This window comes from Lissotriton helveticus, chromosome 12 (assembly GCF_964261635.1).
Source record: "Lissotriton helveticus chromosome 12, aLisHel1.1, whole genome shotgun sequence".
In the NCBI taxonomy this organism is placed as follows: Eukaryota; Metazoa; Chordata; class Amphibia; order Caudata; family Salamandridae; genus Lissotriton; species Lissotriton helveticus.
The window spans coordinates 902837201-902859613 of record NC_136073.1 but is presented as its reverse complement, the minus strand read 5'-3'; the positions used below and the strand labels follow the sequence as shown (position 1 = coordinate 902859613).

At 54.5% G+C, this 22413-nt stretch overlaps 1 protein-coding gene across 2 annotated transcripts in view; it reads right to left on the bottom strand.

Annotated features, from left to right (window-relative positions):
• Nucleotides 1-17527, bottom strand: part of GLTPD2 (glycolipid transfer protein domain containing 2) — a 95144-nt gene extending 77617 nt beyond the window's left edge. The window contains exon 1 of one of the 2 annotated variants that reach the window (XM_078668529.1): nucleotides 17292-17527. In XM_078668529.1, the coding sequence (XP_078524655.1) occupies nucleotides 17292-17388 (97 nt within the window). In that variant the 5' untranslated portion in view covers nucleotides 17389-17527. The remainder of the gene's footprint in view (nucleotides 1-17291) is intronic. The other variant, XM_078668528.1, reaches the window with a different exon arrangement.
• Between the last annotated feature and the right edge of the window lie 4886 nt (nucleotides 17528-22413).

The following is a 22413-nucleotide window of genomic DNA, read 5'->3' as shown; positions in this document are numbered from 1 at the left end:
AAAATGAGTGTCCTGTTCGAACGCAAAATAATACTGCGGCTGCTCAGAGAGGTCGTGGTAGTTCTATGCAAATTTCTAGAGGTCGAGGAAGAGGTGCTATGCCTCCGCAGACGAGTGATCGCCCTTCTAATTATTTCGATCAACGAAATGGACAATCTGCCCAACAGAATAGGTCTCCACAGTATCATGTTGAAGACTATTATGAAGCTAGTGAGGAAGTTCAGCAAAGTGAGTACTAGGACAGCCATGGACAAAGAGAGGGAGTAGTATCAGTTCCAGTAGATCAGAGTGGGCCTTATGTCGCAGTAGCAACATCAGGTATAGTCGAACCGTTTCTGTTGGATACTGGTGCAGCAAAAAGTTCTATCATACATGCGAAACTCCCTGGCGCACCTTTGTCTGGCTCAACAAACGTTTCAGTAGGTTTTTCGGGCGCCCCTGTTCATAACCCTGTTTCTGGTCCTTTGTCTATTTCTGTTGGACCCTGTCAATTGAAAGCACCCCTGATTTTGACGACAGGTTGTAACGAAAATCTGCTTGGTTTAGACTTGTTAAAACGCCTATATGCGACATTGTACTGTTCTCCAGCAGGAGTACAGCTTACGTTGGGTACAAGAATAATCTCTCCGATGTACTTGTCGATGGATGCGCTCCCACCAGAGGTGCGTTCACTCCCTGATACTCTTTGGGCGACTGGTCCTAATGATGTAGGTCTATTGGAAATTCCACCCTATATAGTAACTTTGAAAGCAAATGTCAAACTTCCACGAATTCCACAATACAGAATCTCTAGTGAAGGTGAGCGTGCGCTCCTACTGATAGTGCATGATCTGATTGAGAAAGACGTTATAGAAGAAACTAGAGGTAATGTCTGTAATAGTCCTGTACTGCCTATTTTGAAACGAACTGACCCAACAAAACCTCCAGTATATAGGTTTGTAATTGATCTTAGAGAGGTTAATAAAATTGTGATCCCACAGTTTCCTGTGGTTCCAGACATTACTGCATTGTTAACGTTGATTCCTGCTACAGCAGCATGGTTTTCGGTTGTCGACTTGAAAAATGCCTTTTTCAGCATTCCGATAGCCGAAGAAAGCAGAGATATCTTCGGTTTCTCTCTAGGAGGACGAAGCTTCAGGTTTAAACGTGCTCCACAAGGCTATTGTGAAAGCCCATCCATTTACAGTCAAGCATTAAAAAGCCAGTTAGATTCTTTCGTACTTCCTCCTGGTTCTGCTTTAATACAATATGTTGATGATCTTCTAGTGGCTGCTGATGACAAGGAAACTTGCAAAACAGCTACGATTTCTTTATTGCATCATTTGTCAAATTTGAATCACAAGGTGTCACCTTCAAAAATGCAATACTGCTGCCAAGAAGTGACCTACCTAGGTCATCTCTTGTCAAAGGAGGGAAGGAAGTTGACCCCAGAGAGAATAAAGGCAATTACACAGATGAATGTTCCTAGCACGCAGAGAGAAGTACGTGCTTTTTTAGGTATTACCTCATATTGTAGGCAATGGATCCCAAATTTTTCTCTTTTGGCAAAACCATTGGTAGCCTTGACTGGGAAAGGTGTTCCGAGTCCGGTACCATGGTCTGCTGAATGTCAGCAGAGTTTTTCTGAGTTACGAAATGCACTGTGTTCAGCTCCTGTATTGGGTACACCCGACTACAGTAAGCCATTCACGCTCTATGTCCATGAGAGAGAAGGTTGCGCGTTGAGTGTGTTGACACAGAAATTTGGTGATAAACAACGCCCTTGTGCGTATTTTTCATCAACATTAGATCCAGTAGCTAGAGCGTTGCCTAGTTGCTTGAGAGCTACAGCCGCAGCTGCAGCCTCCATTCGACAATCTGCTGGTTTAGTAATGAACAACATGCTAGTAGTTATGGTTCCTCATGCTGTAGATACACTCATGAACCGAACCAAGACGCAGCACCTTACCAGTGCTAGATTATCAGGTTATGAACTGACACTGTTAGCTAGTCATATTCAGATCAAAAGATGCAATGTATTGAATCCAGCAACATTGTTGCCGACTAGCCAAGAGTCGAGTGATTCCGAACCACACGACTGTTGTTTCAAAACTGAGGAAGAAACAAAAGGACGAATTGATCTAAAAGACACTCCGTTATCAGATCCAGATGGAACGTTGTATGTTGATGGGTCTTGCTTCAAATTAGAGAATGGTGATGTGACTGCTGCTTATGCAGTAACGACTTTGAGTACGATTGTGGAGACTGCAAGAGTGAGTCAGAATTCTGCCCAGGCTGCAGAATTGATCGCGCTAACAAGAGCGTGCGTTTTAGCTAAGGGAAAGAGAGTGAATGTGTTCACAGATAGTCAGTACGCGTTCGGCGTGGCCCATAGTTTTGGCCGTTTGTGGAAAGAGAGAGGTTTCATTACGTCCCATGGGACTAAGATTCAACATGGCCAGCTAGTTAATGACTTGTTGGAATCTCTAACCTTGCCGACTGAAGTTGCGATTGTGAAATGCAGTGCTCATAAAGCAATCACGGATGATGTTGGTCGTGGGAATGCTTTTGCCGATGAGACTGCAAAACAAACAGCTAGAAATATGATGAGTAGAATGTATGTTGCAACGTCTGCAAGATGGATTTCTGAGTCTGGAATGTGTGAAGACACAGTGGAAAGCGTGAAAGAAATTCAGAAAGAGGCGACTGAGGAGGAAAAGCTTGCATGGAAAGAGAGCACGGGTAAATTGGACTCGAGTGGGTGTTGGATTGACTTGTCGGAACAACAGCGTTGGATGTTGCCTGATGCGTATGTGCTTGCAGTAGTGACGATGGCACATGGAGCAGCGCACATCAGTTCTAAAGGGATTTGTAAGATGTTGGCTCCAGTTTGGAAGAATGATGGGATTAGTAAGTGCGCAGAGAGAGTGGTAAGGAATTGTATGGTATGCTTGATGCATAATCCTGGCAAGGGAATCCCCACACCTGCAGGTCATTTCGCTCCTCCCTCCTGCCCCTTTGAAGTGATCCAGCTAGACTTCATTCACATGGATCGTTGTAATAATCTGAAATACGTCCTAGTGGTAGTTTGTGCTTTCTCCAGATGGATCGAAGCATACCCGCTAAAGGACAATACTGCCTTATCCACTGCCAAAATTCTTCTTAAAGAATACTTCCCCAGATACGGAATGCCACGGATTGTATGGTCAGATAACGGAAGTGAGTTCGTAGGGAAAGTTATGCAGAGTGTGTGTGCCGGCCTAGGGATTAGACAGAAGTTTCATAGTGCGAATCATCCCCAGTCCGCGGGTTTAGTCGAGGGTTACAATGGCACCCTTAAACTGAAACTTGCTAAGATACAAGCGTCCACGGGTTTGTCCTGGCCAGACGCATTGCCTTTGGCTTTGCTATCAACAAGAGCAACTGTACATTCTAGAGTAGGGCTTAGTCCATATGAAATAGTTTTTGGTCGTCCTGCAAATGTTTGGGGGGTACCTAGACCAAAAGAATTCAAGCAGCTGGAATACCCAATGTTAATTGATTACCTTTTCGACTTGACTGCTAAATTGAGTCTTATTCACCAACAGGTTTTCGAAGCATTGCCAAAGCCACCGGAGAGTCCAGGCCATCAGCTGAAACCGGGTGACCAGGTGGTCATTAGAAATTTTGCAAGAACGAAAAATCTTCAGCCCAGATTCATTGGCCCTTTTCAAGTCCTACTAGCAACGAGAACTGCTATTCGTGTGGCCGGAAGGAAGAACTGGATCCATACGACACATGTCAAACGTGTGCCTCTGCCACTTCCTTACGACAACTGGGTAAAGAAAGGAATCGGTGCCTCTGAAACGGAACAAGTCCCCAGGTTCATACCTTTCAGCGATGCAGAACTGATCACGGATTCACCAAATTCTGACTCTCCTCCTGAAACTGCTCTTTTGAACCCTGAACATTTGCCATCTGCAAATGTAAACATTACAACGTCGGCTGAAAATACACTGTTTCCAGATCAGACAGCTCCTGCAAAACTGAGATACAACTTGCGACCTCGCAATATGGACAAATAAAGCAGGAAACTGCCTATTTTCAGATTTGAATTTTCTATACATTGCCTCCAGCCAGGAAGTTTGCTAATACTTTGTATTGTTTCTTTTTGTTTTAAAATTGCCTTGCCGTCTGGGTAGCCGTAGGGTCGTGGCTGTGTGCCTAGTTGAATCTGCGGGGGTCAGACACAAGGTCGATCTTTCTGTTAGTTCTGGGAACTCCCAGGGCTGATAGAGGCATTTTCATCTACGTACACATCATCAGTGGTCGCGAACGGTCGTAGAAGATGGAGCTTCCTGAGCTGCAAATAAAGAATGTAATTTATGTTCGCAGAAATAGACTGTACCGAATACTTCACAGCAAATGCTTTCTAATGCAATGTGCAGTTACGTTTTTAATCGTTTTGATAACGTTGGTGGGTGGAATCATCTTTGGTGTGCATTTGATTTTCATGCCGGTAACTACAGTACCTCCCCTTGATCCTACTACTTCTACGGTTTCTTCTATGCATTCTTTTCACTCATTTCCTGAACACGAACAAGCTCGACGCTCAGAATTTATTAACAATACATTTGTACAGCTCTTGCATCAACACCAACTGGTAGTTAATACTACAGACTGCTGGGTGTGTGGCTTGATACCTCACACTATGGATAAAGGCATTCCCTATCTAGTCTTGCCTTTTAGCTACAATGGATCATTTCAGGCCTTTCAGACCATTTTTTCATATGCCCTTGAGACCTATCCTCCGCGTCCACCACGGTCCACTAAATACAACTCAGCCAACAAAGCTTTAGTCCAGGGAATTATTGACATGATTAAAGACGTCAATAATACTCCATCTTACCCTAGAGATGAATTACGGGTGTATTTGAGTTGGAACTCTACAGAGTATCGCCTTAGTTTGGGAGAAAGCAAGCGTAAAAGCTCCACTTCAGTTTGGGTCGTGCCTCACCGAGGTCAGGTCTGTTTACAAGGAAATGGGAGAAATCTGAGAGCTCAGCTAGGGAGGAGTGAGTGCGTTGAGACTTACGTATTTCCGTCTAACTCCTCCCCTGCCTTCCTGACTGCTAGGGGTACCTACTTCATCTGTCAGGACAGAGCATATACATGGCTGCCTGCTGACTTTTCAGGTTCATGTTATATTGCTCGATTGTTACCTCCGACATACACTGCTTCTTCAGATTATCACAAGACCAGAGTAGCAAGAGGTGTCTTCAGCAAGGAAGATACCGCTGGTCAGGAAGCTGGAGACTTCTTCAAAGGTTTCCTTCCGTTTTGGGGGCCTATGGCCAATAGTAGAAATCTACGTCAACTAACACGGGTAGTTGAATCTACTATTACAGAAACTGTTGGTGCCCTTAGTAACTTAACAGCTGAGCTTCAGGCGGATCGTCTCATGACGTTGCAGAACCGAATGGTTCTAGACGTAATACTTGCAGATCGAGGTGGGGTATGCAGAATGATCCAATCGAGCTGCTGTGTCTTTATTCCAAATAATGCTCCAACAGTCTATGAAGCGATCTCTAAGCTACACAAGATTTCCGACTCTATACACGTAGATAAGGGAAACTGGTCCTTCATGGAGTGGTTTTGGACTCTGGTATCAGCGTGGGGATGGAAGGTTCTGATGGTCATTGGTGCCATCCTAATATTTCTGTTCTCGTGCTGCCTTATTATCCAATGTGGTCCCGCTTTGTGTAGTCTCTGTGCTGCAACCTGTTTCAGAAAACCACCTGCATTTGGAGAAAAGGTACGAGACAAGATGATGGTGCAACAACATGTCACTGACCTAATGAGCATAGAATTAGACTCTGACTCTGACATAGACTGAGTAATTGCCTATGTAAGGGCAAAAGGAGGGTCTGAGGTTCCGTGACGATTTTACTCGTGTTTGTAACATTGTCGTAAATACATAATTTTGGTATCAGTGAACCGCAAATGATCCACTTAGTATATCCTGGTGTTTTCGCTATGCTACGAGCAAGAGCACTCCAGTTACAAACACATTTCTGTTCTACCCATGGCATCCATCTTAGAACACGGAAGCCATTTTGTATTCCTTGCCCTCACATAGTCAATGGACACGCAATGACCTCTTTTTCATCTAAGGACACGTAGGCTTTACCCGGCGATTCACCTTGCGAGGGACACGTGCACCTTAGGCCAGCAACGCTGTGGCAGCATGACTCGGCAAGAACTGCCTCCCCAGCCTGAGGCCAGTCCTGCTATACTGGTTCTTGTGTTCGTTGGCCTGATCATGATTAGGCGGCCGAAGCTGGTAACCGTGCCCATTTACGACCCACAAACATCTCTTATCCTGTCTTTCTATCTTCTACACCTGGCTCTGCTCCTTTCCTTCTGGGCCTTTTATTAGGGGGAGGTAACGAAATTTACGATGAGGCGGTCCGGGTCTTGAATGAAAAATTGACATGGGATTATGATGGAATAGTGGGAACCCCTCATTCGTAATGTTTTGACATCAGATACTGTTGACGATTCCTGTGCAACGCCAAATATTTATTGTTTAAGACACGAATGTTTAGAACTGTGGTAACATGTAAAGAATTTGCCCCAAGCAGAATATTTAGTATATAAGGAACAACCCTCTTTGTACAAATTGAACAGGCTCCTAGATACTGCCCATGTGTAGTTTCTGTGACTTCTGTGTCCCTGCAGTAATAAACCTTTGGTCTTTGACGCCACCATCGAGAAGCCCGTGTTTCTGTTTGTTTGTGCACCGAGACAGGTAGAACTCCGGGGTCTTCGGGTGTTATCCCTGACACCTCTGGACAGAACCGAAAAGTCCAGAACTCCAGGCTGAGTCTGTCACATGTCAGGTCTGTGGCTCTCAAAGGCTGGAAGGGCTGGGGATGAGTCTGTCACATGTCAGGTCTGTGGCTCTCAAAGGCTGGAAGGGCTGGGGCTGAGTCTGTCACTTGTCAGGTCTGTGACTCTCAAAGGCTGGAAGGGCTGAGTCTGTCACATGCCAGGTCTGTGACTCTCAAAGGCTGGAAGGGCTGGGGCTGAGTCTGTCACATGTCAGGTCTGTGGCTCTCAAAGGCTGGAAGGGCTGGGGCTGAGTCTGTCGCATGTCAGGTCTGTGACTCTCAAAGCCTGGAAGGGCTGGGTCTGTCACATGTCAGGTCTGTGGCTCTCAAAGGCTGTGGCAGAGTCTGTCACATGTCAGGTCTGTGGCTCTCAAAGGCTGGAAGGGCTGGGGTAGAGTCTGTCACATGTCAGGTCTGTGACTCTCAAAGGCTGGAAGGGCTGGGGCTTAGTCTGTCTGTTGGACAGGCCTCGTAGCTGGGCCGTCCCCCCTCCGCACAACGGGGCCTCTCCCTGAATCCCCAGCAAGAACCACTCCGGCAACCCCCCGAGGCAACCCACAACCCGTCCATAACGGGACGCCAGCTCCTGAACTCTCCTGTACCAGCTGGCTCTGGTCCCCATCAGCACCATGGCCCCGGCCCAGCCGCCATCTTCGGACACTACAGCACGAGGCCGCGTGGCCTCAACTCGACCCTAACCCTGGGCCTGGCCAGGCCCCGACATCGAGGCACCAACCTCCACCAGGAGGTAAAGAGACCACTTGGCAGATCAATGGAAGAAGGAGTCGTCAGCGGCTCTCCTCCGCCAGGTGTCGGTCACCACCGGCCGCCCTGGGCGCTGGCTCCACCCCCCTGCTGGGTGTCTGGACTCCCTCATTCCGGACCTCCCGACCTCCCGGCGCGAGGGTCCGGACATCAAAGGGGACCAGACCTATAACTGGGGCAGCTCCAGACCAGGAAGGCAGTTGTATCCCGGAGTCAAGAGACACCGAGAAGAACTCATCCTTGACGGACTGCTGGCGCTGCCGCAGCCCTGCCCTGTGAACCCTTCGTCTTGGCCTGCTGGCGCTGCCGCGGCCCACCCTCGTGAAACCATCATCTTGGCCTGCTGGCGCTGCCGCGGCCCTCTGCAACGTGAACCATCGCCTTGGCCTGCTGGCGCTGCCGCGGCCCTCTGCAACGTGAACTACCACCTTGGCCTGCTGGCGCTGCCGCGGCCCTCTGCAACGTGAACTGTCGCCTTGGCCTGCTGGCGCTGCCGCGGCCCTCTGTCACCTGAACCATCGCCTTGGCCTGCTGGCGCTGCCGCGGCCCCTTCGTTGTAGACCTTCATCCTAGCCGGCTGGCGCTGCCGCGGCCCGACCTTGCAGACTCCTAAGCTCGAGGATTGTGAGCTACTCTCGTGCCACCCCCTGTACCGATCCAGTACCAAGACTGTCCCGCTACCCCCTTTCCCTGCAGAGACTAGAATTGAGGGGACCTTCGAGTCCTGAATCCCCTGTATCGCTGATAACCTTGCCTCAAGAACCCTATATAAAGAGTGTTGATCTCATCCTTGTGTGGTGTCTATCTGTGGGGGGGGAAGTGACTTGTCTGTACGATCGCCGGAGACGGCCCTCATCGGAGGCCTCTCCCCCAGTACTCGGCCGACCCTCCGGGTCCCGTCTAACACTGTCACATGTCAGGTCTGTGACTCTCAAAGGCAGGAAGGGCTGGGGCTAAGTCTGTCACATGTCAGGTCTGTGGCTCTCAAGGGCTGGAAGGGCTGGGGCTGAGTCTGTCACATGTCAGGTCTGTGGCTCTCAAGGGCTGGAAGGGCTGGGGCTGAGTCTGTCACATGTCAGGTCTGTGACTCTCAAAGGCTGGAAGGGCTGGGGCTGAGTCCGTCACATGTCAGGTCTGAGACTCTCAAAGGCTGGCTGGAAGAGCTGGGGCTGAGTCTGTCACATGCCAGGTCTGTGGCTCTCAAAGGCTGGAAGGGCTGGGGCTGAGTCTGTCACATGTCAGGTCTGTGGCTCTCAAAGGCTGGAAGGGCTGGGGCTGAGTCTGTCACATGTCAGGTCTGAGACTCTCAAAGGCTGGCTGGAAGAGCTGGGGCTGAGTCTGTCACATGCCAGGTCTGTGGCTCTCAAAGGCTGGAAGGGCTGGGGCTGAGTCTGTCACATGTCAGGTCTGTGACTCTCAAAGGCTGGAAGGGCTGGGGCTGAGTCTGTCGCATGTCAGGTCTGTGACTCTCAAAGGCTGGAAGGGCTGAGTCTGTCACATGTCAGGTCTGTGGTTCTCAAAGGCTGGAAGGGCTGGGGTAGAGTCTGTCACATGTCAGGTCTGTGGCTCTCAAAGGCTGGAAGGCCTGGGGCAGAGTCTGTCACATGTCAGGTCTGTGGCTCTCAAAGGCTGGAAGGGCTGGGGCTGAGTTTGTCACATGTCAGGTCTGTGGCTCTCAAAGGCTGGAAGGGCTGGGGCAGAGTCTGTCACATGTCAGGTCTGTGACTCTCAAAGGCTGGAAGGGCTGGGGCTGAGTCTGTCACGTGTCAGGTCTGTGACTCTCAAAGGCTGGAAGGGCTGAGTCTGTCACATGTCAGGTCTGTGGCTCTCAAAGGCTGGAAGGGCTGGGGTAGAGTCTGTCACATGTCAGGTCTGTGGCTCTCAAATGCTGGAAGGGCTGGGGCTGAGTCTGTCACATGTCAGGTCTGTGGTGGCTCTCAAAGGCTGGAAGGGCTGGGGCAGAGTCTGTCTCATGTCAGGTCTGTGGCTCTCAAAGGCTGGAAGGGCTGGGGCAGAGTCTGTCACATGTCAGGTCTGTGACTCTCAAAGGCTGGAAGGGCTGGGGCTGAGTCTGTCACATGTCAGGTCTGTGACTCTCAAAGGCTGGAAGGGCTGGGGATGAGTCTGTCACATGTCAGGTCTGTGACTCTCAAAGGCTGTGGCAGAGTCTGTCACATGTCAGGTCTGTGGCTCTCAAAGCCTGGAAGGGCTGGGGCAGAGTCTGTCACATGTCAGGTCTGTGGCTCTCAAAGGCTGGAAGGGCTGGGGCAGAGTCTGTCACATATCAGGTCTGTGGCTCTCAAAGGCTGGAAGGGCTGGGGCTGAGTCTGTCACATGTCAGGTCTGTGACTCTCAAAGGCAGGAAGGGCTGAGTCTGTCTCATGTCAGGTCTGTGGCTCTCAAAGGCTGGAAGGGCTGGGGCTGAGTCTGTCACATGTCAGGTCTGTGGCTCTCAAAGGCTGGAAGGGCTGAGTCTGTCAAATGTCAGGTCTGTGGCTCTCAAAGGCTGGAAGGGCTGGGGCTGAGTTTGTCACATGTCAGGTCTGTGGCTCTCAAAGGCTGGAAGGGCTGGGGCAGAGTCTGTCACGTGTCAAGTCTGTGGCTCTCAAAGGCAGGGGCTGAGTCTGTCACATGTCAGGTCTGTGACTCTCAAAGGCTGGAAGGGCTGAGTCTGTCACATGTCAGGTCTGTGACTCTCAAAGGCTGGAAGGGCTGGGTCTGTCACATGTCAGGTCTGTGGCTCTCAAAGGCTGGGGCAGAGTCTGTCACATGTCAGGTCTGTGACTCTCAAAGGCTGGAAGGGCTGTGGCAGAGTCTGTCACATGTCAGGTCTGTGACTCTCAAAGGCTGGAAGGGCTGGGGCTGAGTCTGTCACATGTCAGGTCTGTGGCTCTCAAAGGCTGGAAGGGCTGGGGCTGAGTCTGTCACTTGTCAGGTCTGTGACTCTCAAAGGCTGGAAGGGCTGAGTCTGTCACATGCCAGGTCTGTGACTCTCAAAGGCTGGAAGGGCTGGGGCTGAGTCTGTCACATGTCAGGTCTGTGGCTCTCAAAGGCTGGAAGGGCTGGGGATGAGTCTGTCACATGTCAGGTCTGTGACTCTCAAAGGCTATGGCAGAGTCTGTCACATGTCAGGTCTGTGGCTCTCAAAGCCTGGAAGGGCTGGGGCAGAGTCTGTCACATGTCAGGTCTGTGGCTCTCAAAGGCTGGAAGGGCTGGGGCAGAGTCTGTCACATATCAGGTCTGTGACTCTCAAAGGCTGGAAGGGCTGGGGCTGAGTCTGTCACATGTCAGGTCTGTGACTCTCAAAGGCAGGAAGGGCTGAGTCTGTCTCATGTCAGGTCTGTGGCTCTCAAAGGCTGGAAGGGCTGGGGCAGAGTCTGTCACGTGTCAAGTCTGTGGCTCTCAAAGGCAGGGGCTGGGTCTGTCACGTGTCAGGTCTGTGGCTCTCAAAGGCTGGGGCAGAGTCTGTCACATGTCAGGTCTGTGACTCTCAAAGGCTGGAAGGGCTGTGGCAGAGTCTGTCACATGTCAGGTCTGTGACTCTCAAAGGCTGGAAGGGCTGGGGCTGAGTCTGTCACATGTCAGGTCTGTGGCTCTCAAAGGCTGGAAGGGCTGAGTCTGTCAAATGTCAGGTCTGTGGCTCTCAAAGGCTGGAAGGGCTGGGGCTGAGTTTGTCACATGTCAGGTCTGTGGCTCTCAAAGGCTGGAAGGGCTGGGGCAGAGTCTGTCTCATGTCAGGTCTGTGGCTCTCAAAGGCTGGAAGGGCTGGGGCAGAGTCTGTCACATGTCAGGTCTGTGACTCTCAAAGGCTGGAAGGGCTGGGGCTGAGTCTGTCACGTGTCAGGTCTGTGACTCTCAAAGGCTGGAAGGGCTGAGTCTGTCACATGTCAGGTCTGTGGCTCTCAAAGGCTGGAAGGGCTGGGGTAGAGTCTGTCACATGTCAGGTCTGTGGCTCTCAAATGCTGGAAGGGCTGGGGCTGAGTCTGTCACATGTCAGGTCTGTGGCGGCTCTCAAAGGCTGGAAGGGCTGGGGCAGAGTCTGTCTCATGTCAGGTCTGTGGCTCTCAAAGGCTGGAAGTGCTGGGGCAGAGTCTGTCACATGTCAGGTCTGTGACTCTCAAAGGCTGGAAGGGCTGGGGCTGAGTCTGTCACATGTCAGGTCTGTGACTCTCAAAGGCTGGAAGGGCTGGGGATGAGTCTGTCACATGTCAGGTCTGTGACTCTCAAAGGCTGTGGCAGAGTCTGTCACATGTCAGGTCTGTGGCTCTCAAAGCCTGGAAGGGCTGGGGCAGAGTCTGTCACATGTCAGGTCTGTGGCTCTCAAAGGCTGGAAGGGCTGGGGCAGAGTCTGTCACATATCAGGTCTGTGACTCTCAAAGGCTGGAAGGGCTGGGGCTGAGTCTGTCACATGTCAGGTCTGTGACTCTCAAAGGCAGGAAGGGCTGAGTCTGTCTCATGTCAGGTCTGTGGCTCTCAAAGGCTGGAAGGGCTGGGGCAGAGTCTGTCACGTGTCAAGTATGTGGCTCTCAAAGGCAGGGGCTGAGTCTGTCACATGTCAGGTTTGTGACTCTCAAAGGCTGGAAGGGCTGAGTCTGTCACATGTCAGGTCTGTGACTCTCAAAGGCTGGAAGGGCTGGGTCTGTCACGTGTCAGGTCTGTGGCTCTCAAAGGCTGGGCAGAGTCTGTCACATGTCAGGTCTGTGACTCTCAAAGGCTGGAAGGGCTGTGGCAGAGTCTGTCACATGTCAGGTCTGTGACTCTCAAAGGCTGGAAGGGCTGGGGCTGAGTCTGTCACATGTCAGGTCTGTGGCTCTCAAAGGCTGGAAGGGCTGGGGCTGAGTCTGTCACTTGTCAGGTCTGTGACTCTCAAAGGCTGGAAGGGCTGAGTCTGTCACATGCCAGGTCTGTGACTCTCAAAGGCTGGAAGGGCTGGGGCTGAGTCTGTCACATGTCAGGTCTGTGGCTCTCAAAGGCTGGAAGGGCTGGGTATGAGTCTGTCACATGTCAGGTCTGTGACTCTCAAAGGCTGTGGCAGAGTCTGTCACATGTCAGGTCTGCGGCTCTCAAAGGCTGTGGCAGAGTCTGTCACATGTCAGGTCTGTGGCTCTCAAAGCCTGGAAGGGCTGGGGCAGAGTCTGTCACATGTCAGGTCTGTGGCTCTCAAAGGCTGGAAGGGCTGGGGCAGAGTCTGTCACATATCAGGTCTGTGACTCTCAAAGGCTGGAAGGGCTGGGGCTGAGTCTGTCACATGTCAGGTCTGTGACTCTCAAAGGCTGGAAGGGCTGTGGCAGAGTCTGTCACATGTCAGGTCTGTGACTCTCAAAGGCTGGAAGGGCTGGGGCTGAGTCTGTCACATGTCAGGTCTGTGGCTCTCAAAGGCTGGAAGGGCTGGGGCTGAGTCTGTCACTTGTCAGGTCTGTGACTCTCAAAGGCTGGAAGGGCTGGGGCTGAGTCTGTCACATGTCAGGTCTGTGGCTCTCAAAGGCTGGAAGGGCTGGGGCTGAGTCTGTCACATGTCAGGTCTGTGGCTCTCAAAGGCTGGAAGGGTTGAGTCTGTCACATGTCAGGTCTGTGGCTCTCAAAGGCAGGGGCTGAGTCTGTCACATGTCAGGTCTGTGGCTCTCAAAGGCTGGAAGGGCTGGGGCTGAGTCTGTCTCATGTCAGGTCTGTGACTCTCAAAGGCTGGAAGGGCTGGGGCTGAGTCTGTGACATGTCAGGTCTGTGACTCTCAAAGGCTGGAAGGGCTGGGGCAGAGTCTGTCACATGTCAGGTCTGTGGCTCTCAAAGGCAGGAAGGGCTGGGGCAGAGTCTGTCACATGTCAGGTCTGTGACTCTCAAAGGCTGGAAGGGCTGGGGCAGAGTCTGTCACATGTCAGGTCTGTGACTCTCAAAGGCTGGAAGGTCTGGGCACATGTGAATCACATATCTGACCGGTGTCCATGAAAAGACGGCAGGGCTGGGGCTCGTCATGTGTTTCTGGGTGGGGGGGGGGGGGCTGTTTTGAGACAGAGACAGTCACCTGATGTCAGTTGAGCTGTCCACAGGCCGGGGTGACCCGAGATTAGGCCGGACTTTGGCCTCTGTGAGCCCCGCCCCTAGGCAGGACTTTAACACCTTAGAAGCCAGGGCCAGTGAGAGCAGCGGACCGGGGATGGGTCCTGGGGAGAGACCCCCCCCCTCGGGCAGAGACTGGCCTGGTGCCACCCCGCGGGTGGGTGGACGCGCCTTCCGGGCACTGGCCCTCACAGGCGGGCAGAGCCCCCGGCCCGGGGCAGAGTCACGCATCAGAAGAGCACACGCCAGCGCCTCGAAGACCCGAGCACAGCAGAGCGCTTTAGCTGTCGGTTGGGCTGGGGCGGAGCCACTCATCGGAAGAAGAACACACTTCAGTGCCTTTAAAACTGAGGCAGAGGTGACCACAGGCCAGACAGACAGACCTTTAACCCTTTCCTAAACTCGGATGCAGGCAGCAAACTGTCGATAAACAGCAGGTGCGCAACGCCCATTGGGCTCAAAGGGCGTCAGCCCCCCGCCCCCCCGTTGTGTGTGTCAGCCCGGGATGAGACAACTTCCCGGACACACACAGCCGCACCCCAGTACTTCACAGGTCTTTAAAAGAGTACTTGTGAACGGGGCGTTGTTGTTTTTTCACACCTTCACCTCGACTCTGCCTATTGCTGGAAGACTTAACCCCCACCCACCCCCAGAAATCTGTCTCTAGTCTGATAAACACAGACCAGTGCCTCTATAAACACAGGTAGGCCAGGGGCAGAATCACCAGTCATGATGTCCGTATAGGCCACTCCCCTTGGCTGAGACCCCTCCACCCTGGCTGAGCCCCCTCCACCCTGGCTGACCCCCTCCACCCTGGCTGGGGCCCCTCCACCCCGGCTGGGGCCCCTCCACCCTGACTGAGGCCCCTCCTCCCTGGCTGAGCCCCGTCCACCCTGACTGAGGCCCCTCCACCCAGCCCCCTGACTGAGGCCCCTCCACCCTGGCTGAGCCCCGTCCACCCTGACGGAGGCCCCTCCACCCAGCCCCCTGACTGAGGCCCCTCCACCCTGGCTGAGGCCCCTCCACCCTGGCTGAGCCCCCTCCACCCTGGTTGACCCCCTCCACCCTGGCTCGGGCCCCTCCACCCCGGCTGAGGCCCCTCCACCCTGCCCCCTGGCTGAGGTCCCTCCACCCTGGCTGAGGACCCTCCACCCTGACTGGGGCCCCTCCACCCTGCCCCCTGGCTGAGGCCCCTCCACCCTGACTGAGGCCCCTCCACCCTGACTCCTGGCTGAGGCCCCTCCACCCTGACTGAGGCCCCTCCACTCTGCCCCCTGCCTGAGGCCCCTCCACCCCGACTGAGGCCCGTTAACCCTGGCTGAGGCCCCTCCACCCCGGCTGAGGCCCCTCCACCCTGCCCCTGGCTGAGGCCCCTCCACCCTGACTGAGGCCCCTCCACCCTGACTGAGGCCCCTCCACCCTGGCTGAGGCCCCTCCACCCCAGCTGAGCTCCGTCCACCCTGACTGAGGCCCCTCCACTCTGCCCCCTGCCTGAGGCCCCTCCACCCCGGCTGAGGCCCCTCCACCCTGACTCCTGGCTGAGGCCCCTCCACCCTGACTGAGACCCCTCCACCCTGCCTGAGGCCCCTCCACCCTGACTGAGGCCCCTCCACCCCGGCTGAGGCCCCTCCACCCCGACTGAGGCCCTTCCACCCTGGCTGAGCCTCCTCCACCCTGGCTGAGGCCCCTCCACCCTGGCTGAGGCCCCTCCACCCTGGCTGAGGCCCCTCCACCCTGGCTGAGCCTCCTCCACCCTGGCTGAGCCCCCTCCACCCTGGCTGGGGCCCACCCACCCCGGCTGAGGCCCCTCCACCCCGACTGAGGCCCCTCCACCCTGACTGAGGCCCCTCCACCCTGGCTGAGGCCCCTCCACCCCGGCTGATCCCCCTCCACCCTGGCTGGGGCCCACCCACCCCGGCTGAGGCCCCTCCACCCTGACTGAGGCCCCTCCACCCTGAGGTCCCTCCCCCTGACTGAGGCCTCTCCACCCCGGCTGAGGCCTCTCCACCCCGGCTGAGGCCCCTCCACCCTGCCCTTGACTGAGGCCCCTCCACCCCGGCTGAGGCCCCTCCACCCCGACTGAGGCCCCTCCACCCTGGCTGAGGCCCCTCCACCCTGGCTGAGCCTCCTCCACCCTGGCTGAGCCCCCTCCACCCTGGCTGGGGCCCACCCACCCCGGCTGAGGCCCCTCCACCCTGACTGAGGCCCCTCCACCCTGAGGTCCCTCCCCCTGACTGAGGCCTCTCCACCCCGGCTGAGGCCTCTCCACCCCGGCTGAGGCCCCTCCACCCTGACTGCGGCCCCTCCACCCTGAGGTCCCTCCCCCTGACTGAGGCCCCTCCATCCCGGCTGAGGCCTCTCTACCCCGGCTGAGGCCCCTCCACCCTGAGGCCCCTCCCACCGGCTGAGGCCCCTCCACCCCGGCTGAGGACCCTCCACCATGAGGCCCCTCCCCCTGACTGAGGCCCCTCCACCCCGGCTGAGCCCCCTCCACCCTGAGGCCCCTCCCCCTGACTGAGGCCCTCCACCCTCACCCAGGCTGAGGTCCCTCCACCCCGGCTCAGGCCCCTCCACTCCGGCTGAGGCCCGCCACTCAGGCTAAGGGCCCCTCCACCCCGGCTGAGGCCCCTCCACCCTGGCTGAGGCCCCTCCACCCTGAGGCCCCTCCACCCTGGCTGAGGCCCCTCCACCCTGGCTGAGGCCCCTCCACCCTGGCTGAGGCCCCTCCACCCCGGCTGAGGCCCCTCCACCCCAGCTGAGGCCCTTCCACCCCGGCTGAGGCCCCTCCACCCTGACTGAGGCCCCTCCACCCTGACTGAGGCCCCTCCACCCTGGCTGAGGCCCCTCCACCCTGGCTGACGCCCCTCCACCCAGCCTGAGGCCCCTCCACCCTGGCTGAGGCCCTTCCACCCTCCCCCTAGCTGAGGCCCCTCCACCCTGACTGAGGCTCCTCCACCCTGACTGAGGCCCCTCCACCCTGACTGAGGCCCCTCCACCCTGACTGAAGCCCCTCCACCCTGGCTGAGGCCCCTCCACTCTGACTGAAGCCCCTCCACCCTGGCTGAGGCCCCTCCACTCTGACTGAGGCCCCTCCACCCTGACTGAGGCCCCTCCACCCTGACTGAAGCCCCTCCACCCTGGCTGAGGCCCCTCCACCCTGACTGAGGCCCCTCCACCCTGACTGAGGCCCCTCCACCCTGACTGAAGCCCCTCCACCCTGGCTGAGGCCCCTCCACTCTGACTGAGGCCCCTCCACCCTGGCTGAGGCCCCACTACCCTGGCTGAGGCCCCTCCACCCTGACTGAGGCCCCTCCACCCTGGCTGAGACCCCTCCACCCCGGCTGAGGCCCCTCCACCCTGACTGAGGCCCCTCCACCCTGACTGAGACCCCTCCACCCTGACTGAAGCCCCTCCACCCTGGCTGAGGCCCCTCCACTCTGACTGAGGCCCCTCCACCCTGACTGAAGCCCCTCCACCCTGACTGAGGCCCCTCCACCCTGACTGAGGCCCCTCCACCCTGCCTGAGGCCTCTCCACCCTGCTTGAGGCCCCTCCACCCTGCCCCTGGCTAAGGCCCCTCCCCACGCCCCCCCTCCCCCCCCCCTGCCCCCCCGGTACTCACGGAGCCGCACGCTGGTGATGTAGAGCACCACGAGCACCAGGGTGAGCGGGAAGAAGACCCTGTAGAGGCGCTGGAAGCTCATGGTGGCGCAGGGCATCGCCTCGGCCACCTCGGACCCGGGACTGAGCGGAGCCTGGGACCAGCTGCCGGGGAGCGCCTGGACTCCGGGCCTTGCACAAGAGGCGCTGAGTCAGCCAGAGATAAGCCCTGGTGACAGCGATCGATAGGAGGCGTCCTCGGGAGGGGGGGGGGGGGGGGGCTGTTTGCATACTCTGTGCCCTTGAGGTCCATGTCCAGCCGCCCCGGGACTGGTGTTTACATCCTTCTATAGCGCTCAGAGGCCTCAGGGCGCCACACCTGGGACTGCTGTTTACATTATAATATAGCGCCCCGACGCAGGTGCCTCATGTCGGAACCTCCCAGCACTGCTGTTTACATTATAATAGAGCGCCCGACGCAGGTGCCTCCGGTCAGAAGCTACCAGCACTGTTGTTTACATTATAATATAGCGCCCGACGCAGATGTCTCAGGTCGGAAGCTACCAGCACTGTTGTTTACATTAGTATATAGCGCCCCGACGCAGGTGCCTCAGGTGGGACGCTCCTCCTGGCACTGTTGTTTACATTATAATATAGCGCCCCGACGCAGGTGCCTCAGATCAGAAGCTACCAGCACTGTTGTTTATATTATAATATAGCGCCCCGACGCAGGTGCCTCAGGTCAGAAGCCACCTGCACCGTAGTTTACATTATAATATAGCGCCCCGACGCAGGTGCCTCGGGTTGGAACCTCCCAGCACTGTTGTTTACATTATAATATAGCGCTCAGAGGCAGGTGCCTCAGGTCGGACGCTCCTGGCACTGTTGTTTACATTATAATATAGCGCCCAAACGCAGGTACCTAAGGTCAGAAGCTACCAGCACTGTTGTTTACATTATAATATAGCGCCCCGACGCAGGTGCATCAGGTCAGATGCTCCTGGCACTGTTGTTTACATTATAATATAGCGCCCAGACGCAGGTGCCTCAGGTCAGAAGCTACCAGCACTGTTGTTTACATTATAATATAGCGCCCAGACGCAGGTGCCTCCGGTCGGAAGCTACTAGCACTGTTGCTTACATTATAATATAGCGCCTAGACGCAGGTGCCTCAGGTCAGAAGGTACCAGCACTGTTGTTTACAATATAATATAGCGCCTTGACGCAGGTGTCTCAGGTCGGAAGCTACCAGCACCTTTGTTTACATTATAATATAGCTCCCAGACGCAGGTGCCTCAGGTCAGAAGGTACCAGCACTGTTGTTTACAATATAATATAGCGCCCAGACGCAGGTGCCTCAGGTCAGAAGCTACCAGCACTGTTGTTTACATTATAATATAGCGCCTAGACGCAGGTGCCTCAGGTTGGAAGCTCCGAGGACTGTTGTTTACATTATAATATAGCGCCCCGACGCAGGTGCGTCAGGTCAGACGCTCCTGGCACTGTTGTTTACATTATAATATAGTGCCCAGACGCAGGTGCCTCTGGCCGAAAGCTACCAGCACTGTTGCTTACATTATAAGATAGCGCCTAGACGCAGGTGTCTCAGGTCGGAAGCTACCAGCACCTTTGTTTACATTATAATATAGCGCCTAGACGCAGGTGCCTCAGGTTGGAAGCTCCAGGACTGTTGTTTACATTATATGAGATCATTGGAATGTTGGGAGCTCCAGTGAAGGTAATGGAGATGCCTCCAGGAGCTAGAGGGGACTTAAATCCCCTCCAGCTTCGAGAGGCCTTTGTTTTATTTGTTAGAACATTCTACCCTCTAGTGGCATAATGTTCTAATAGCTTATAGTCCTTCGTATCAGGGCTGTATGGGATATTAACCCCTCTACTGCACCCGCGATTTTCGGGAAGTGCAGCACTTCCGCAAAACTGGCGGGCCCACCTCGGCCATTGGCCAACAGCAGCACCAGCGAGGTAGCGATGCCATTGGCCGACGGCAGCATGGAAGGGGTTAAAGTCCCAGCCCCTTGCTAAAGTCCCGAGCCGAAGAGCTAAAGTCCCTCGCCTTCGGCTCGGGCCTTTAACACTGTAGCGGGCCTTTAATAGCCGGTATAGCCCTGTACGGTGGGCTATAAGGCTATAATATAGCGCTCCAGGCACTGTTTACATTATAATATAGCGCCCAGACGTAGGTGCCTCAGGTTGGAACCTCTTGGCTCTGTTTACATTATAGTATAGTGCCCAGACTCAGATGCCTCAGGTCGGAAGCTCCTGGCACTGTTTACATTATAATATAGCGCCCAGACGCAGGTGCCTCTGGTTGGAAGCTCCGAGGACTGTTGTTTACATTATAATATAGCGCCCCGACGCAGGTGCGTCAGGTCAGACGCTCCTGGCACTGTTGTTTACATTATAATATAGTGCCCAGACGCAGGTGCCTCAGGTCAGAAGCTACCAGCACTGTTGTTTACATTATAATATAGCGCCCAGACGCAGGTGCCTCTGGCCGAAAGCTACCAGCACTGTTGCTTACATTATAAGATAGCGCCTAGACGCAGGTGTCTCAGGTCGGAAGCTACCAGCACCTTTGTTTACATTATAATATAGCGCCTAGACGCAGGTGCCTCAGGTTGGAAGCTCCAGGACTGTTGTTTACATTATATGAGATCATTGGAATGTTGGGAGCTCCAGTGAAGGTAATGGAGATGCCTCCAGGAGCTAGAGGGGACTTAAATCCCCTCCAGCTTCGAGAGGCCTTTGTTTTATTTGTTAGAACATTCTACCCTCTAGTGGCATAATGTTCTAATAGCTTATAGTCCTTCGTATCAGGGCTGTATGGGATATTAACCCCTCTACTGCACCCGCGATTTTCGGGAAGTGCAGCACTTCCGCAAAACGGACGGGGCCACCTCGGCCATTGGCCAATAGCAGCACCAGCGAGGTAGCGATGCCATTGGCCGACGGCAGCATGGAAGGGGTTAAAGTCCCAGCCCCTTGCTAAAGTCCCGAGCCGAAGAGCTAAAGTCCCTCGCCTTCGGCTCGGGCCTTTAACACTGTAGCGGGCCTTTAATAGCCGGTATAGCCCTGTAAGGTGGGCTATAAGGCTATAATATAGCGCTCCAGGCACTGTTTACATTATAATATAGCGCCCAGACGTAGGTGCCTCAGGTTGGAACCTCCTGGCTCTGTTTACATTATAGTATAGTGCCCAGACTCAGATGCCTCAGGTCGGAAGCTCCTGGCACTGTTTACATTATAATATAGCGCCCAGACGCAGGTGCCTCTGGTTGGAAGCTACCAGCACTGTTTTTTTTTTTTAAACACTTTATTCATGACAGTACCAAGTATTACATTGCACAGGTTGTCATCATACATCGCGTCAGTCTTTTCCATTTTCTTTGACTAAACTGTGGCATATCAGTTCTGCTATTCATGTAATTATCAGGCCTCATAACAGTCCCAAAATCACTGTAATACAACTCGTATTCCGCATCCGTAAAATTGTATTGCCTCAACAATTCCCCTCCCTCCCATCTCCCCCCTCCCTCTTCCCGTCTCCTGGCAGTCCCCGTGCCCAACGCCCATAAAGTGGACATACCAGTTTTAAACCGTGTGTATGAACATAACAGTGGATAGGCGTGGCTACCGGTGTAAGCAGGCTAGGTATCCCCGTACATAGACACTCCACACCCCAAGCATGCCGTCAAACCATATGTATCAGTCACAGTTCTGGGTTATCGTCCTCCAGTTCTAGTAGCATACGGTCCCAGTCCTGTGCAATGGGGTATTTACGATGGCCCTTCTGTTCCTCCCTGCGTAGTTCCGCAGCCTCAGCCCTTCCCCATTTCAGCATGTCCGACCTCCATATCTCTACATCTGGGGGTCTAGGTGACTTCCATCTCATGGTGAGGGTACGGAGTGCCAACAAGAGAGCCAAGTCTATGAATTTCAATTGTGCCTTACAGGTCTTAGATCTCTTCCTGTGACCTATCAGGCAGGGCAATGCACCCTCAGGGATCTGCAGAACAGTTATAGTGAACAGTGTATTCCTAATCGTCACCCAGTAATTACGTATTTTCGGGCATGTCCAAAGCATGTGAATAATATTAGCATCATCTTCCCGGCACCTAGGGCAGCTGTGAGGGGTGTTAGGAAACATCCTATGTAGTCTCTGGGGAGTGAGATATGCCCTGTGTAAAACCATGGCTTGTATAAATTTGAACTTGACGTTCCTGGACACTCGCCTAGGATGACCAAGGATGGTCCTCCAGTCGCTGTCTGTGATCTCCTCCCCTGTGTCTGTGGTCCAAGCCTCCCTAAGTGCAGTGAGGGGCAAAGCTGCGTGTTCCCTGATACCCACATAGAGCCACTTCACTAAGTGTCCGCCCGTCCCCATGTAATGGAGAAGGTGAACCAGTTCGTGCTGGTCCGGCTTGGTGCGTTGTGGAGCCCAGGTGCGTCTAACATAGTGGGTCACCGAGGCGTGCAACAAGTAAAGTCTTTGCGGGGCCCCCGTAGATTGCGCGAAGGTAGCATGATCCAAGAGGGAGTCATCTCCAAATAAGTCTCCCACCCTGTCCACCCCAGCATCTGTCCAGGGTCGTAATCTATGTCTGGACAGAGTCCCCTGCGGAGTCGGGAGGCCGATTAAGGGGATGTTGTCCGCATAGGGAGGAGTTCCTGCCGTGTACCTCAGCGCTTGCCGCCAACATTTCAGTGCCATAAGTAATAGGGGGTGACATTCCCTGGGAATCCGGGCCGTGGGCAGCAGGAGGGAGTGGAGGTCCCCACGCGCCAATTTGGTTGCCGTGAATGCAATCTCGTGGAGCTGTCTGCCCGCCACCCATCTTGACAGCCACTGAAGCTGGCTAGCATAGTAATAGCTTCGTAGGTCCGGTACCCCCAGGCCCCCCGTCTGGTGGACAACTGTAGCTTCTTGAGGCTCACCCGTCGTCTACCCGGTCCCCAAATTAAGGTAATGTGCAGCGAGTTCAGTGTAGTGAATATGTGTTGTGGGAGGAGGACGGGCAAATTCACAAAGTAGTATAGTATGCGAGGTAGGAGGACCATCTTCGAAATTGCCACCTGGCCCATTACAGATAGGGGCAGGGACGTCCAGAAGGTCACGCTACCCC